This window comes from Bos taurus, chromosome 11 (assembly GCF_002263795.3).
Source record: "Bos taurus isolate L1 Dominette 01449 registration number 42190680 breed Hereford chromosome 11, ARS-UCD2.0, whole genome shotgun sequence".
NCBI lineage: Eukaryota > Metazoa > Chordata > Mammalia > Artiodactyla > Bovidae > Bos > Bos taurus.
Genome location: NC_037338.1, coordinates 93,554,616 through 93,569,476, shown reverse-complemented (window position 1 = coordinate 93,569,476; position 14,861 = coordinate 93,554,616). Strand labels below are relative to the sequence as shown.

At 41.5% G+C, this 14,861-nt stretch overlaps 1 protein-coding gene across 1 annotated transcript; it reads right to left on the bottom strand.

The window, feature by feature from the left end:
- Positions 1–3,303: 3,303 nt before the first annotated feature.
- On the bottom strand, positions 3,304–4,245 carry OR1J4E (olfactory receptor family 1 subfamily J member 4E). Its single transcript, NM_001390721.1, has one exon. The coding sequence runs from the start codon at positions 4,243–4,245 to the stop codon at positions 3,304–3,306; it is 942 nt and encodes a 313-aa protein (NP_001377650.1).

The following is a 14,861-nucleotide window of genomic DNA, read 5'->3' as shown; positions in this document are numbered from 1 at the left end:
TAAACTTATGTAGTACCACTTGTTTACTTTTGCTTTGGTTGCCTTTGCTTTTGGTGTCAACATTTTAAAAAATCACACCAAAAACAGTGTCTAGGAGATTGTTGCTTATGTCTTTTTCTAGGATTTTTATGGTTTCAAGTCTTTAATCCATTTTGAGCTAATTTTTGTACTTGTTTTAGGAGTATAAGATAGTAGTCCAGTTTCACTTTTTTATGTGGGTGTCCAGTTTTCCTAACACTATTTATTGAAGAGACTGTTCTTTCCCCATTGTATATTATTGGTACTTTTTTGGTAAATTTAATTGACCATATGCGTGTAGGTTTATAAATACTTCCAGTCTCTCTATTCTGTTCCACTAATCTATTCATCTGTTTTAAGCTAATGTCATACTGTTTTGATTACTATAACTTTGTAATATAGTTAGAAATCATGATATGTGCTGCTTCAAGTGTTTTTTTTTTTTTTCCCCTCAAGATTGCTTTGGCTATTCAGGGTCTTTTATGAATCCAAAACCCAAAGTAGGCAAAACAAAGAAAATGATAATAAAAAAGCAGAAATATGTGAAATAGAAAACAGAAAAGGCAATATACAATAACAATAAAAGCAAAAATTGGTTCTTTGAAGAAAATAATCAAATTTGTCAACCAAGCTGATTAAGAAAAAAGACACAAATTAAAATATTAGGTATAAATGAAGTGAGGGCAGGCTTACAAAAGCATATGAGGAAACTGTTCAGGGTGACCTTTGAGGATTATAGATATGATCGTTATGTTGATTATGATAATTGTTCCACATGTGGATGTCAAGATACCTTCAGTTGAACATTTAAAAACTATATGTCAATTACACCCTAATAAAACTGTAAATGAAAATGAAGAAATAAGACATGCAGGAGTCTTATTTGGACAACAGAGAAATTTTCCATTGAGACCCCCTCCCCCATTATCTTAATTAACACAATTTTAATATCAGGGAAGACTTTCCACACAAATGTATTTCACAAAAAAAATTAACACAGAAATATCTTTTTCTCCATCTTCATTTTTCAAGAAGATTCCTTTGGAAAAAATAAGCTTTTTTTCCATCCAGCTACTATCTAAAGGATGGGAGATCAGAGTTACATCTGCCATATTGTAACATCTCATCCAGGGATGATTCTTTGTGTTTGGTTTTGGTCCACATTTCATTATCTACAAGGCTCCCAAAGATAATTGCAAAACTTTGGCAAAATTTTACTCTCATGTTCTACCATATACATTCTCTATAGCAATTCCCAGTATAGGTACAAAAGTGAAAGTGTTAGTTGCTCAGTCATGTCTGACTCTTTGTGACCCCATGAACTGTAGCCCACCAGGCTCCTCTCTCCATGGAATTCTCCAGGCAAGAATACTGGTCAGTCCAGGTTTGATGCATGATATAGAGTGCTCGGGGCTGGTACACTGGGATAACCCAGAAGGATGGGATGGAGAGGGAGGTGGGAGGGGGGTTCAGGATGGGGAACACATGTACACCTGTGGCAGATTCATGTCAATGTATGGCAAAACCAATACAATATTGTAATTAGCCTCCAATTAAATAAATTTATATTAAAAAAAAAAAGAATACTGGAGTGGGTTGCCATTTCCTTCCCCAGGGAATCTTCCCGACACAGGGATCAAAACCAGGTCTCTGGCATTGCAGGAAGATTCTTTACCAAATGAGCCACCAGAGAAGTCCAATGTAGATACAGGTGTATTTAAGACAAGAATCTTGACTCAGTTTTATGTGCTTCTCTTAATCATTTAGTCCAGTGTCCTCAACCTCTACTGTGCATTAGAATCAAGTGCCAGAAGTTTGGTATTGTGTTTAGACTTTGGAAACCCATAAGAAGCATTTAATTGATCAGCTGATCCTTTAGTTAAATCAGCATTTTGAATGTTCTTAAATTTTGAAGTTAAGTTGAGACAGCTATAGGAAAAAATATGATAAAAATTGAGAGTGAAACTAAGGAGCTGGTTGTTAAAATATGGATTATTATTAATTTTATACAGCCATTTTAAGAGTGATCTAATTACTAACACCACTAAGTTTCACAAACATTGATACAAACACATATAAGAGGTTCACATAAACACTACAAAAGATAAACATTTCCAAACCACAGCACATTTGAGATTTTTAATATTCTCAACATAGGCATCAGAAAGTACTGGAGTGGGGTGCCATTGCCTTCTCCAAAAGAGTGAGAAGACATAGCTATTTAAAATGCCTGCTGCTGCTAAGTCGCTTCGGTCGTGTCCGACTCTGTGCGACCCCATAGACAGCAGCCCACCAGGCTCCCCCATCCCTGGGATTCTCCAGGCAAGAACACTGGAGTGGGTTGCCATTTCCTTCTCCAATGCATGAAAGTGAAAAGTGAAAGTGAAGTTGCTCAGTCATGTCCGACTCTTCCCGACCCCATGGACTGCAGCCTACCAGGCTCCTCTGTCCATGCGATTTTCCAGGCAAGAGTACTGGAGTGGGTTGCCACTGCCTTCTCCAATTTAAAATGCCTAACAAATCTAAATAGCAAATAAATTAGCACTCAAAATTTCTTTTCTTTAAAGAGGAAACATATGTTTCAAAGTAGGGATTTTTTTGGTCTATCCATAACTATAAATCAATAGTGTAATTGTAAAGGATGACATTTCCTGCTGCTGCTAAGTCGCCTCAGTCATGTCCGACTCCGTGCAACCCCATAGGCGGCAGCCCACCAGGCTCCCCTGTCCCTGGGATTCTCCAGGCAAGAACACTGGAGTGGGTTGCTATTTCCTTCTCCAATGCATGAAAGTGAAAAGTGAAAAGTGAAAGTGAAGTTGCTCAGTCGTGTCCGACTCTTAGCGACCCCACGGACTGCAGCCTACCAGGCTCCTCCATCCATGGGATTTTCCAGGCAAGAGTACTGGAGTGGGGTGCCATTGCCTTATCCGATGACATTTCCTACTCATGACTTAAAAGACATTTGGTGCTTTGAAGACAACTAAGATGATGGTGCTCTAGTGTCGCCAGATCCCAAGTCTTATGAAACAGAAAGAGACATAAAATAAAGCTAAAGCAAAAAGAAGTTGGTTCAAAGAACACAGATGGTTACAACAAATAGCACTTGGTGTGTCTATGCCTGGAATTCACTGCTTTCAGGAGGAGTAAACAGAAAAGCAAGTGGCTGGAAACAGGGAAATGGGGTGGATACCAGCAACAGGGATGGTCTTCGGCATGGTTTTCCATGGAGGAATGTCTGACACTGGTGCCATTAGTTGAAGGAAGAACTGAAATGGTGAGGTATTACTACTTAGAAAAGAAGATCTCTCTCCTGGAAAGTCTCCCCAGAGCCCCCTTCATCTCTCTGTTCCTCAGGCTATAGATGAAAGGGTTCAGCATGGGTGTGACCGCTGTGTACATCACTGAAGCTATTATGTTCTTGTCATTAGAGGTGCTGGATGAGGGTAAAGTATACAGTCCAATAATTGTTCCATAAAATAGGAAAACCACAGAGAGGTGGGAGCCACATGTGGACAATGCTTTGCAGATCCCCTTGGTGGAGGGGACCTTCAGGATGGTGGCCCCAATGCGGCCATAAGAGATCAGGATGCATACTAGTGGGAGGACAATGACGGCCACTCCTACTGTGAAAATGGCCAGTTTGTTGAGGGATGTGTCTGAGCAGGAGAGCTTCAGCAGGGCATCAAGGTCACAGAAGAAATGGGGGATGCTGTGGTCAGCACAAAAGGACATCCGGGTCAGGAGGAGGGTGTGACACAGGGCACTGGCACAGGAGAGAATCCAGGACACAGTTACTAGTAAGGTGCACAGCCCCTGTCCCATGACGGTGCTGTAGTGGAGAGGGTGGCAGATGGCCACGTACCGATCATAGGCCATCGAGGTGAGCAGGAAATCATCCAGATCAGTAAAAAAGAGGAAGAAATATGTCTGTGTTACACACCCTACATAGGAGATGGATTGATGCTGAGTCTGCATGTTGATGAGCATCTTAGGGACAGTGACAGATGAGAAGGAGACGTCAGTGAGGGCCAAGTGGCTGAGGAAGAAGTACATGGGGGTGTGGAGGCGAGCGTCCAGCCTGATGAGCAGGAGGATGAGCAGGTTGCCCAGCACCGTGGTCAGGTACACGCCCAGGAACAGGGTGAAGAACATGCCCTGCTGCTCTGGCCAGATGGGCAGCCCCAGGAGGAGGAACTCGGACACGCTGCTCTGGTTCTCCCTCCTCATGCTCCTTGTCTCTCTGCTTAGATTGGAAATGTCCCAGATGATAAATCATGATAGCGACAATCACTGTAGGGCTACCTACTTTCCACTGAGGAATTCCTCAGGATATTCCTCACATGCTATCACCTCAACCTCCACCCTCCCCCAGTGGAGGAAGTTATCAAAACTCCAATGAGCAAAAATTGTCCTTCAGTGTATACCAGGGGAAACTTATTTATTTGTTTAACAATATGAAAGACAAATAGTTCTATCAAGAGACTCTTTGCTGGAGAAAACAGACAGAGAAAGACCCTTCCTTCTGGGAACTCATATGCCCAGGAGTAGCCTCTTCAGAAACTTGCTCAGTTCATTGTATTTGTGATGAGACTTCTAGTGGGTTCTGACTCCAAGACTTTCTAGTTATTTGCATAAACTTACTCTCTCCCAGCTTCATTTTGAACCTCTACCAATACTCAAAGTAACACACATAGGGATTGTAGAAGAATTAAATGATTCAATGTGAGTAACGATATTAGAACAATGTTCACATAGTAAAGGCACAGATACATCATTTATTATCTTTACACCAGTGTAGGTATCGAGATGCATCCTGGATTAATCTTCAGAAACCCATTCATTACACCAGGAATGAGAGGAGACCAGGTAGCTTATCTCAAAGCTGTGTTAATCTACATGGGCTCCCAGTGCCCCACGGGAGATGCAGAGCCACACACACCCTAGACCCTGTGGTTAATTTCCTGATAGAACTTAACTTGATGCATTTTGTTTAATTTGGAGTGAAATAAATTGTATTTCACCATCTCCATTGTTGTTCAATTCTCTGCATATACCTTTAGTGAATCAAATTGCCTCAATCTAGGTAGTCATATGCAGGGAGGCACTGGAACATTTGCCCTAGGATATGAAAGCTGGTAGGTGCTATATGATAAGTGATGCCTATTAGAATTAATATTTATCTGATTTCCATGGCTAGTCCCCACTATCAGTCTTAATGTAATTGACACTTACTGAGCATGGGGTCTACTATTCACCAGACAAAATAAACGGATTTTAGCTTACACATCATGTGTGTGTGATGCTCAAGCTAAGAGATGCTAAGAAACCAGCCCTTGATCACACAGCCAGTATCTGTGAGAGTCAGCACTCTTTACTCAAGTTTTTATTAAGTCTCTACTCTTATTTACATACTCTCCCTCCCCTTATTTAATTGATCAGAAGAGCCATGCCTTTGAGACATGTTATTTCAGTCTTTGAAAGAGGATTTTTATGCTCAATATGACCTCAACAACCAGCTCACCCATCTGCCATCATTCATACCTATATCCATTTAGATTCCCACAGCCTACACTGTACAAATGGCTTCCATATGCTTTCAATTATATGCAATCAGCATATATTTTGTGTTTGAGAAGGAGAGAAAACAGTGACTTATTTTCTTTCATTCTACTAATGTGAGAAGTGAGTCACTTACAAAAGGTATTTGGTGGTAGAACTTGATCTCAGAGTCTGCTGATACTCTTTTAATTACGGACAGACTTCCCATTTGGGGGTGGGAGGAGTGGGTAATGGAATTAAAATACCCATATTCCTAAAAGGGTCTTCCTAGGTGGTACTAGTGGTAAAGAATCCACCTGCCAATGCAGGAGACATAAGAGACATGGGTTCAATTTCTGTGTTAGAAGATCCCCTGGAGGAGGCAGGGCAACCCACTCCAGTATTCTGGCCTGGAGAATCCCAGGGACAGAGGAGCCTGGTGGGCTACAGTCCATGGGGTCTCAAAGAGATGGACACAACTGAAGCAACCTAGCACGCACGCACGCATGCATGCCTAGAAGAGGAAACTGACATTAACACACAGGACTGCATATCTGATAACCGTAGATTCTTATTCCAGGTCAAGGTGATTCTCAGGAACACAAGGACACTAGGAGGAAGGAAGTGACTGCCCATCCTCTGGGGTCTGGATGCTTATTGACAATTCTTGGGTGAAACCTCAACCAAGAGCTCTGACTTCTCTGGAAGGGAGTGTGAGGGATGGGGTGACCAGGTAGCCTGAAGTAGGCACAGAGCCGAATCAAGAGGTGAACCAGAAGAAAGGAAGCATTCATCATGTGTTTAAATGGCAATGTGAGAGATACTCAGGACTGAAGATGTAACCTAATGTTTGGGAGAGAATCTGCATGAACTTTCTGTTCTAACTGCCATGACATATTCTCCCATGTTAGAGTTACCTGAAGAAGAGTCAGGGACATCAGCCTCCATTTGGGAAATAATATATAGCCTGGCTAGGTCTTACTACATGCCTGACATGCAGAGAATATCTCATAGCAGCTGTTATTACCTTATTTTACATTTAAGGCTGTGGACCTCAGAGAGATTAAATGTAAGCCCAGAAAGCTATTGCATGGCACCACCAGATTTCTAGGGCACCAGAACCTGGACATTGAACCAGGTTACCATGCTCCTAAAATGTCAATATGAACAATACCAAAGGCCAGAGTGGGACATGTTTAGGGCTCTGGGAAAAGTTGACTCACCAAGTCCAATGGCAGCAATAGGTCTTGAGGAGAATCCAATTTGAAAGTGCCTTGGTGGGTTCTGGTTTGAGTCAAGAGAAACACTGGAAAGACTGCTCTATACACAGGCGCACATATACACAAACATACCTACACACACACACACACACACACAGCTTTATTAGAACTTAAGCCCTCACATTTCCCCTATCACTTCTAGGTGAATTTAGTAGAGATGTGAGTTTGTTAAATATAGTACAGGCTGTAATTACTACACCTGTAATTTCTCTCTTTCTCCCACACATATACTTCACAACACACATACTGTTAAATGGTAATTTCCTATTCTCTCTGACATATGCATGCCATAGATAAAGATGATCAGGGTACAAATCTGTTTCACAGAAAGTTCATAAGCGTTCTCTCATAGAGGCACATAAATGTGTAAGCACACATAACATACAAAGAGTCCCACAAAGAACTGACAAAAAACATGTAATAGAAATGCATATGTACAGGCACTCCCAGACAATCACAAATATTCAAATCACAACAACACAGAGAGTCACACAAACACTACACAGGCAACATAGACTTAACCACTAAAGCACATATACGGCTCATAGATTTCTAGCCATGCCTGGTCAATGCACATGCCAGGTGGAGATTTTCCATTTATGAGTCAGCAACACACACATAGAAAACACAGAACATGCACACCCAGTCTCATAATCACATACACACATCAGTTTACACGAGCCCCTTCTGACCTATGTTTGTTATCAATATGCTCAAATACCTTCTGCTCTGGGATATTACCTTGGTCCTTGCTTTCTTTCCAACAGACCCAGGAGCCAAAGGACAAGATACAGTCTCTGTGGTTCAGGGGCTGTCACAGACTTGCATGTCTGTTTATCAGTAACAGAACAACTGGCAGGAGGCTTTTATTTTATAGCAGAAGGAAGAAACGAGGGAAAAACACCCAGGATCATCAATAAAGAAACAGTGAATGTGGGCTAATTGAACAACATTCCTGCTGGTCTCTAGGGGAGGAGCCTGTGCAGGGCCCAGAGGGGCTGAAACCCTGGAGTCCCTGGGGACAGTGTTTCTGACGCTAGTGATACCTTGATCTCTTTCTGTCTGATCTGCTTGTTTCAAATGGGTGGCAAAGGGACCAAAGTCAGTCTTGGGCCTCATAAGTATTCATGGAGATAAAGTAAGGCTGCTCCCATGTCAGAGTAAGGCTCCTGGACCTCTGGCACAAGCCATGCCTAGAGTTCACTGGTCTCTCCACTGCCTGGAGAGGCTCCTATAGAGCAGGGGCTGAGCCTAGATCAGAAGATTGAAGAACAGAAGAATGGACCCCATAGGTCATGACAAAGACACTTTTGGAATTGATTTTGGACTCTGCTACTACGCCCGAGGCCAGGGGCGGCGGCTGGGAGGACCAACCCCACATCCAAGGAGCAGTGGCTGCAAGGGCGCAGGAGGGCCTAGAGGAGCTATCCCACGGAGAAGGTCAGGAAGGACATCGGTGAGGAGATACCCCTCCTCCAAGGTAAGGAGCAGCGGCTGCGCTTTGCTGGAGCAGCCGTGAAGAGATACCCCATGCCCAAGGTAGGAGAAACCCAAGTAAGATGGTAGGTGTTGCAACAGGGCATCAGAGGGCAGAAATGCTGAAACCATATTCACAGAAAACTAGTCAATCTAATCACACTAGGACCACAGCCTTGTCTAACTCAATGAAACTAAGCCATGCCCGTGGGGCAACCCAAGATGGGCGGGTCATGGTGGAGAGATCTGACAGAATGTGGTCCACTGGAGAAGGGACTGGCAAACCACTTCAGTATTCTTGCCTTGAGAACCCCATGAACAGTATGAAAAGGCAAAATGATAGGATACTGAAAGAGGAACTCCCCAGGTCAGTAGGGGCCCAATATGCTACTGGAGATCAGTGGAGAAATAACTCCAGAAAGAATGAAGGGATGGAGCCAAAGCAAAAACAATACCCAGCTGTGGATGTGACTGGCGATAGAAGCAAGGTCTGATGCTGTAAAGAGCAATGTTGCATAGGAACTTGGAATGTCAGTTCCATGAATCAAGGCAAATTGGAAGTGGTCAAACAAGAGATGGCAAGAGTGAATGTCAACATTCTAGGAATCAGAGAACTAAAATGGACTGGAATGGGTGAATTTAACTCAGATGACCATTATATCTACTACTGCGGACAGGAATCCCTCAGAAGAAATGGAGTAGCCATTATGGTCAATGAAAGAGTCCAAAATGCAGTACTTGGATGCAATCTCAAAAATGACAGAATGATCTCTGTTTGTTTCCAAGGCAAACCATTCAATATCACAGTAATCCAAGTCTATGCCCCAACCAGTAACGGTGAAGAAGCTGAAGTTGAATGGTTCTATGAAGACCTACAAGACCTTTTAGAACTAACACCCAAAAAAGATGTCCTTTTCATTATAGGGGACTGGAATGCAAAAGTAGGAAGTCAAGAAGTACCTGGAGTAACAGGCAAATTTGGCCTTGGAATATGCAATGAAGCAGGGCAAAGACTAATAGAGTTTTGCCAAGAAAATGCACTGGTCATAGCAAACACCTTCTTCCAACAACACAAGAGAAGACTCTACACATGGACATCACCAGATGGTCAACATCAAAATCAGATTGATTATATTCTTTGCAGCCAAAGATGGAGAAGCTCTATACAGTCAGCAAAAATAAGACCAGGAACTGACTGTGGCTCAGATCATGAACCCCTTATCATCAAATGCAGACTCAAATTGAAGAAAGTAGGGAAAACCACAAGATCATTCAGGTATGACCTAAATCAAATCCCTTATGATTATACAGTAGAAGTGAGAAATAGATTTAAGGGCCTAGATCTGATAGATAGAGTGCCTGATGAACTATGGACTGAGGTTCGTGACATTGTACAGGAGACAGGGATCAAGACCATCCCCATGGAAAAGAAATGTGAAAAAGCAAAATGGCTGTCTGGGGAGGCCTTACAAATAGCTGTGAAAAGAAGAGAAGTGAAAAGCAAAGGAGAAAAGGAAAGATATAAGCATCTGAATGCAGAGTTCCAAAGAATAGCAAGAAGAGATAAGAAAGCCTTCCTCAGTGATCAGTGCAAAGAAACAGAGGACAACAACAGAATGGGAAAGACTAGAGATCTCTTCAAGAAAATTAGAGATACCAAGGGAACATTTCATGCAAAGATGGGCTCAATAAAGGACAGAAATGGAATGGACCTAACAGAAGCAGAAGATATTAAGAAGAGGTGGCAAGGATACACAGAAGAACTGTACAAAAAAGATCTTCACAACCAAGATAATCACGATGGTGTGACCACTCACCTAGAGCCAGACATCCTGGAATGTGAAGCCAAGTGGGCCTTAGAAGCATCACTACGAACAAAGCTAGTGGAGGTGATGCAATTCCAGTTGAGCTCTTTCAAATCCTGAAAGATGATGCTGTGAAAGTGCTGCACTCAAGATGCCAGCAAATTTGGAAAACTCAGCAGTGGCCACAGGACTGGAAAAGGGCAGTTTGCATTCCAATCCCAAAGAAAGGCAATGCCAAAGAATGCTCAAACTACCACACAATTGCACTCATCTCACATGCTAGTAAAGTAATGCTCAAAATTCTCCAAGCCAGGCTTCAGCAATACGTGAACCGTGAACTTCCTGATGTTCAAGCTGGTTTTAGAAGAGGCAGAGGAACCAGAGATCAAATTGCCAACATCCACTGGATCATGGAAAAAGCAAGAGAGTTCCAGAAAAGCATCTATTTCTGCTTTACTGACTATGCCAAAGCCTTTGACTGTGTGGATCACAAGAAACTGTGGAAAATTCTTCAAGAGATGGAAATACCAGACCACCTGACCTGCCACTTGAGAAACCTATATGCAGGTCAGGAAGCAACAGTTAGAACTGGACATGGAACAACAGACTGGTTCCAAATAGGAAAAGGAGTACGTCAAGGTTGTGTATTATCACCCTGCTTATTTAACTTATATGCAGAGTACATCATGAGAAATGCTGGACTGGAAGAAACACAAGCTGGAATCAAGATTGCCAGGAGAAATATCAGTAACCTCAGATATGCAGGTGACGCCACCATTATGGTAGAAAGTGAGGAGTAACTAAAAAGCCTCTTGATAAAAGTGAAAGAGGAGAGTAAAAAAGTGGGCTTAAAGCTCAACATTCAGAAAACAAAGATCATGGCATCCGGTCCCATCACTTCATGGGAAATAGATAGGGAAACAGTGTCAGACTTTATTTTTTGGGGCTCCAAAATCACTGCAGATGGTGACTTCAGCCATGAAGTTAAAAGACGTTTACTCCTTGGAAGGAAAGTTATGACCAACCTAGATAGCATATTCAAAAGCAGAGACATTATTTTGCCATCAAAGGTCCGTCTAGTCAAGGCTATGATTTTTCCTGTGGTCATGTATGGGTGTGAGATTTGGACTGTGAAGAAGGCTGAGCACTGAAGAATTGATGCTTTTGAACTGTGGTGTTGGAGAAGACTCTCGAGAGTCCCTTGGACTGCAAGGAGATCCAACCAGGCCATTCTGAAGATCAGCCCTGGGATTTCTTTGGAGGGAATGATGCTGAAGCTGAAACTCCAGTACTTTGGCCACCTCATGTATAGAGTTGACTCATTGGAAAGGACTCTGATGCTGGGAGGGATTGGGGGCAAGAGGAGCAGGGGACGATAGAGGATGAGATGGCTGGATGGCATCACTGACTCGATGGACATGAGTCTGAGTGAACTCTGGGAGTTGGTGATGGACAGGGACAGGGAGGCCTGGCGTGCTGGGATTCATGGGGTCGCAGAGTCGGACACAACTGAGCAACTGAACTGAACTTACCTGAGCTCCTAAACAAGAGCTCCTAAACGATATAATTCGGTTCTACAGTATTCAGTCTGAAATATAACTTGGGGTTATGAATCGTATCTTCCTCAAGAGGTTGTTGTGAACATAAATGAGATAATACACATTAGCATTCTTATCGCAGTGCCTGGTACATGAAAAAGTGCAGTAATTGTTAGGGGATATCAGCAATAATTTTTAAATCTTAGGACATTTAATTAACTTCCTGTATTCATTTGTTCTTTCTGATATATATTGACTAAAGACTTTATAAAGGTGACAAGCTAGGCTGTGGAACAGAGTGAATAAAATACAAACATACTGGAGTGGGTAGCCTTTCCCTTCTCCAGGGGATCTTACCAATCTAGGGACTGAACACAGGTCTCCTGCATTGCAGGCAGATTCTTTACCAACTGAGCCACCAGGGAAGTCCATGTTATCTGGTATAGCTTACAGTTTAAGGGGAGGAAACAAACAAAAGCCAGAAACAAAACAAGTCTACACAGTAAAACAAGAACACAAAAAAATCAAAATAATACACTTTATGAATTGGCAGTTGGTAAAAAGCATCATGGTGTTAACAGATCAGGATAGGGATATGAGAAGTGATTATAAATACACTTAAGCAAAGTGGTCAGAGTAGGCATCCTGAGAAAGTTAGATATGCATAAAAAATAGTTGATTCAAATGAGAATGTTTTCATAACCTTTAAGGAAAGGAAGAGGAAACTTCTTTCTGAGGAGGAAACTTCACACTTCAACAAATAATTTATTAAATCTGTAGAGAATAGACTAATATACTAAATTTACATTTTGCCTTGCCATTCTCAATCAACCTACAGTCACAGTTGCCACCAACATAATCATTGGGATGGCTGCCTCCAGTGTTCTCCATCTCTCAAAAATGCATGATTTTCTAGGTCCTGCTCAAGGACGTGTATCAATTTAAAAAGCTTCCCAAATCATCAGCCTTGAGGCACACATATTTGCCTCCAAATACGATGAGGTTCATTTATTCTGACCATAAAAAGTTGTATTTATGCCAAAGACCCTTTGGTTGATGTTTTCCTTTGTCCAACTGCCTAACACAGGCCTGCCCACATAGAAGGGGCTCAGTAATTGTTATAATCAGTAGATCAGCTCCCTTTCTTCAGACAAAGGAGTAACAAAGCTAAGTCAAAATCCCAAACACTGACAATGCTAAACGCTGGTGAGGATGTGAAGCAACAAGAACCCTGGTTCAGTGCTAGTAGGAACACAAATTGGTACAGCCACTTTGGTAGACCCCTCTTTGTCAGAGGTCTAGAGGCTAGGAAGTAAAAGATCAGGGTGCCATCTGTTCATGTGTATGTAAAAATATCTTCAATTGAACTTTAAAAAACTGTATGTCAATTACACCCCAATAAAACTGTAAATGAAAATGAAGAAATAAGAAATAAGCCAGAGTCCCCAAACAACAGAAATATTTTCCATTGAAACCTCCCCCTGCCATTATCTTAATTAACATAATTTTCACACTAGGGAATACTTTCCACACAAAGACATTTCACAAAAATATTAAACATGGAAATATATTTTTATCCATCTTCATTTTTCAAAGCAGATTCCTTTGGAAGCTTGTCTTTTGCACTCAGCCATCTAGTCAAAGCTATGGTTTTCCCAGTAGTAGTGTATGGATGTGAGAGTTGGACCATAGAGAAAGTTGAGCGCTGAAGAATTGATGCTGTGGTGTTGGAGAAGACTCTTAAGAGTCCCTCGGACTGCAAGGAGATCCAACCAGTCCATCCTAAAGGAAATCAGTCCTGAATATTCATTGAAAGGACTGATGCTAAAGCTGAAACTCCAATACTTTGGCCACCTGATGCAAAGAACTAACTCACTGGAAAAGACCCTGATGCTGGGAAAGATTGAAGGTGGGAAGAGAAGGGAACGACAGAGGATGAGATGGTTGGATGGCAACACCGACTCAATGGACATGAGTTTGAGTGAACTCTGGGAGTTGGTGATGGACAGGGAAGCTTGGCGTGCTGCAGTCCTTGGGGTGGCAAAGAGTTGAACATGACTGAGTGACTGAATTGAACTGAACTATCTAAAGAGTTCAGAGTTATATCTGCTGTATTGTAATGCCTCATCAAGCAATGATTCTTTGTGTTTGGTTTTGGTCGACATTTCATTATCTACAAGGCTCCCAAGGACAAGATGTTCTTTCAGCTGTGGCAAAACTTTGGCAAAAATTTTCTCCTGGATTCTACCATATAAATTCTCTATAGAATTCCCAGTGTAATTATAGACATTTATTTTTAGAATATGCATCTTGATTCAGTTCCCTGTGCTTTTCTTAATCACTTTAGTCCAAGTGTCATCTTGGCTGTGCATTAGAATAAGCTGCCAAAAGTGTGTTATTGTTAAGATTTTGAAAAACCATAAGAAGCATTTCTCTGTCATCTTCTCCATTAGATTAGCCAGCATTTTGAATATCCTTACCTTAAACTTTGAAGTTGAAATTTATAGCTCTAGAAAAAAATTATTATAAACATTGAGAGTGAAACTAAGGAGTGATGGCTAAAATATATATTATTACTAACTATAAAACCATTCTAGTACTTCTGTCTAGTTCTGACAGTTCTAGTATTCTTGATATATGCATTAGAAACTTTGAGAAAATACAGCTTTAAAAAATGTTATTTTAAAAAATAATATGAAAATTTAAAAATTGTTATTTGCTCTAACACATTCAAAGAGCAAATAAATTTGCAGTCAAATTTTCTTTTTCTTTAAAGAAGAAACATATGTATCAAAGTAAGGGATCTTTTTGCCTATTCATAACTGTAACTCAATAGTATAATTGTAAAAGATGACACTTCCTACTCATGACTTAAAAGACCTTTGGTGCTTTGAAGACAACTAAGATGATGGTGCTCTAGTGTATTGCCAAATTCCAAGGCTTATGAAACAGAAAGAGACATAAAATAAAGCTAAAGCAAAAAGAAGTTCGTTCAAAAAACACAGATGGTTACAACAAATAGCACTTGCTGTGTCCATGTCTGGAACTCACTGGTTTCAGGAAAAGCAAACAGAAAAAAAACAAGCAAAGCAAGTGGCTGGAAACAGGGAAGTGTGGTGGGTACCAGCAACAGGCAAGGTCTTTGGCACAGATTTCCACAGGGGAATCTCTGACACTGGTGCCATTTGGTTCTTCGGAGTGAGAAA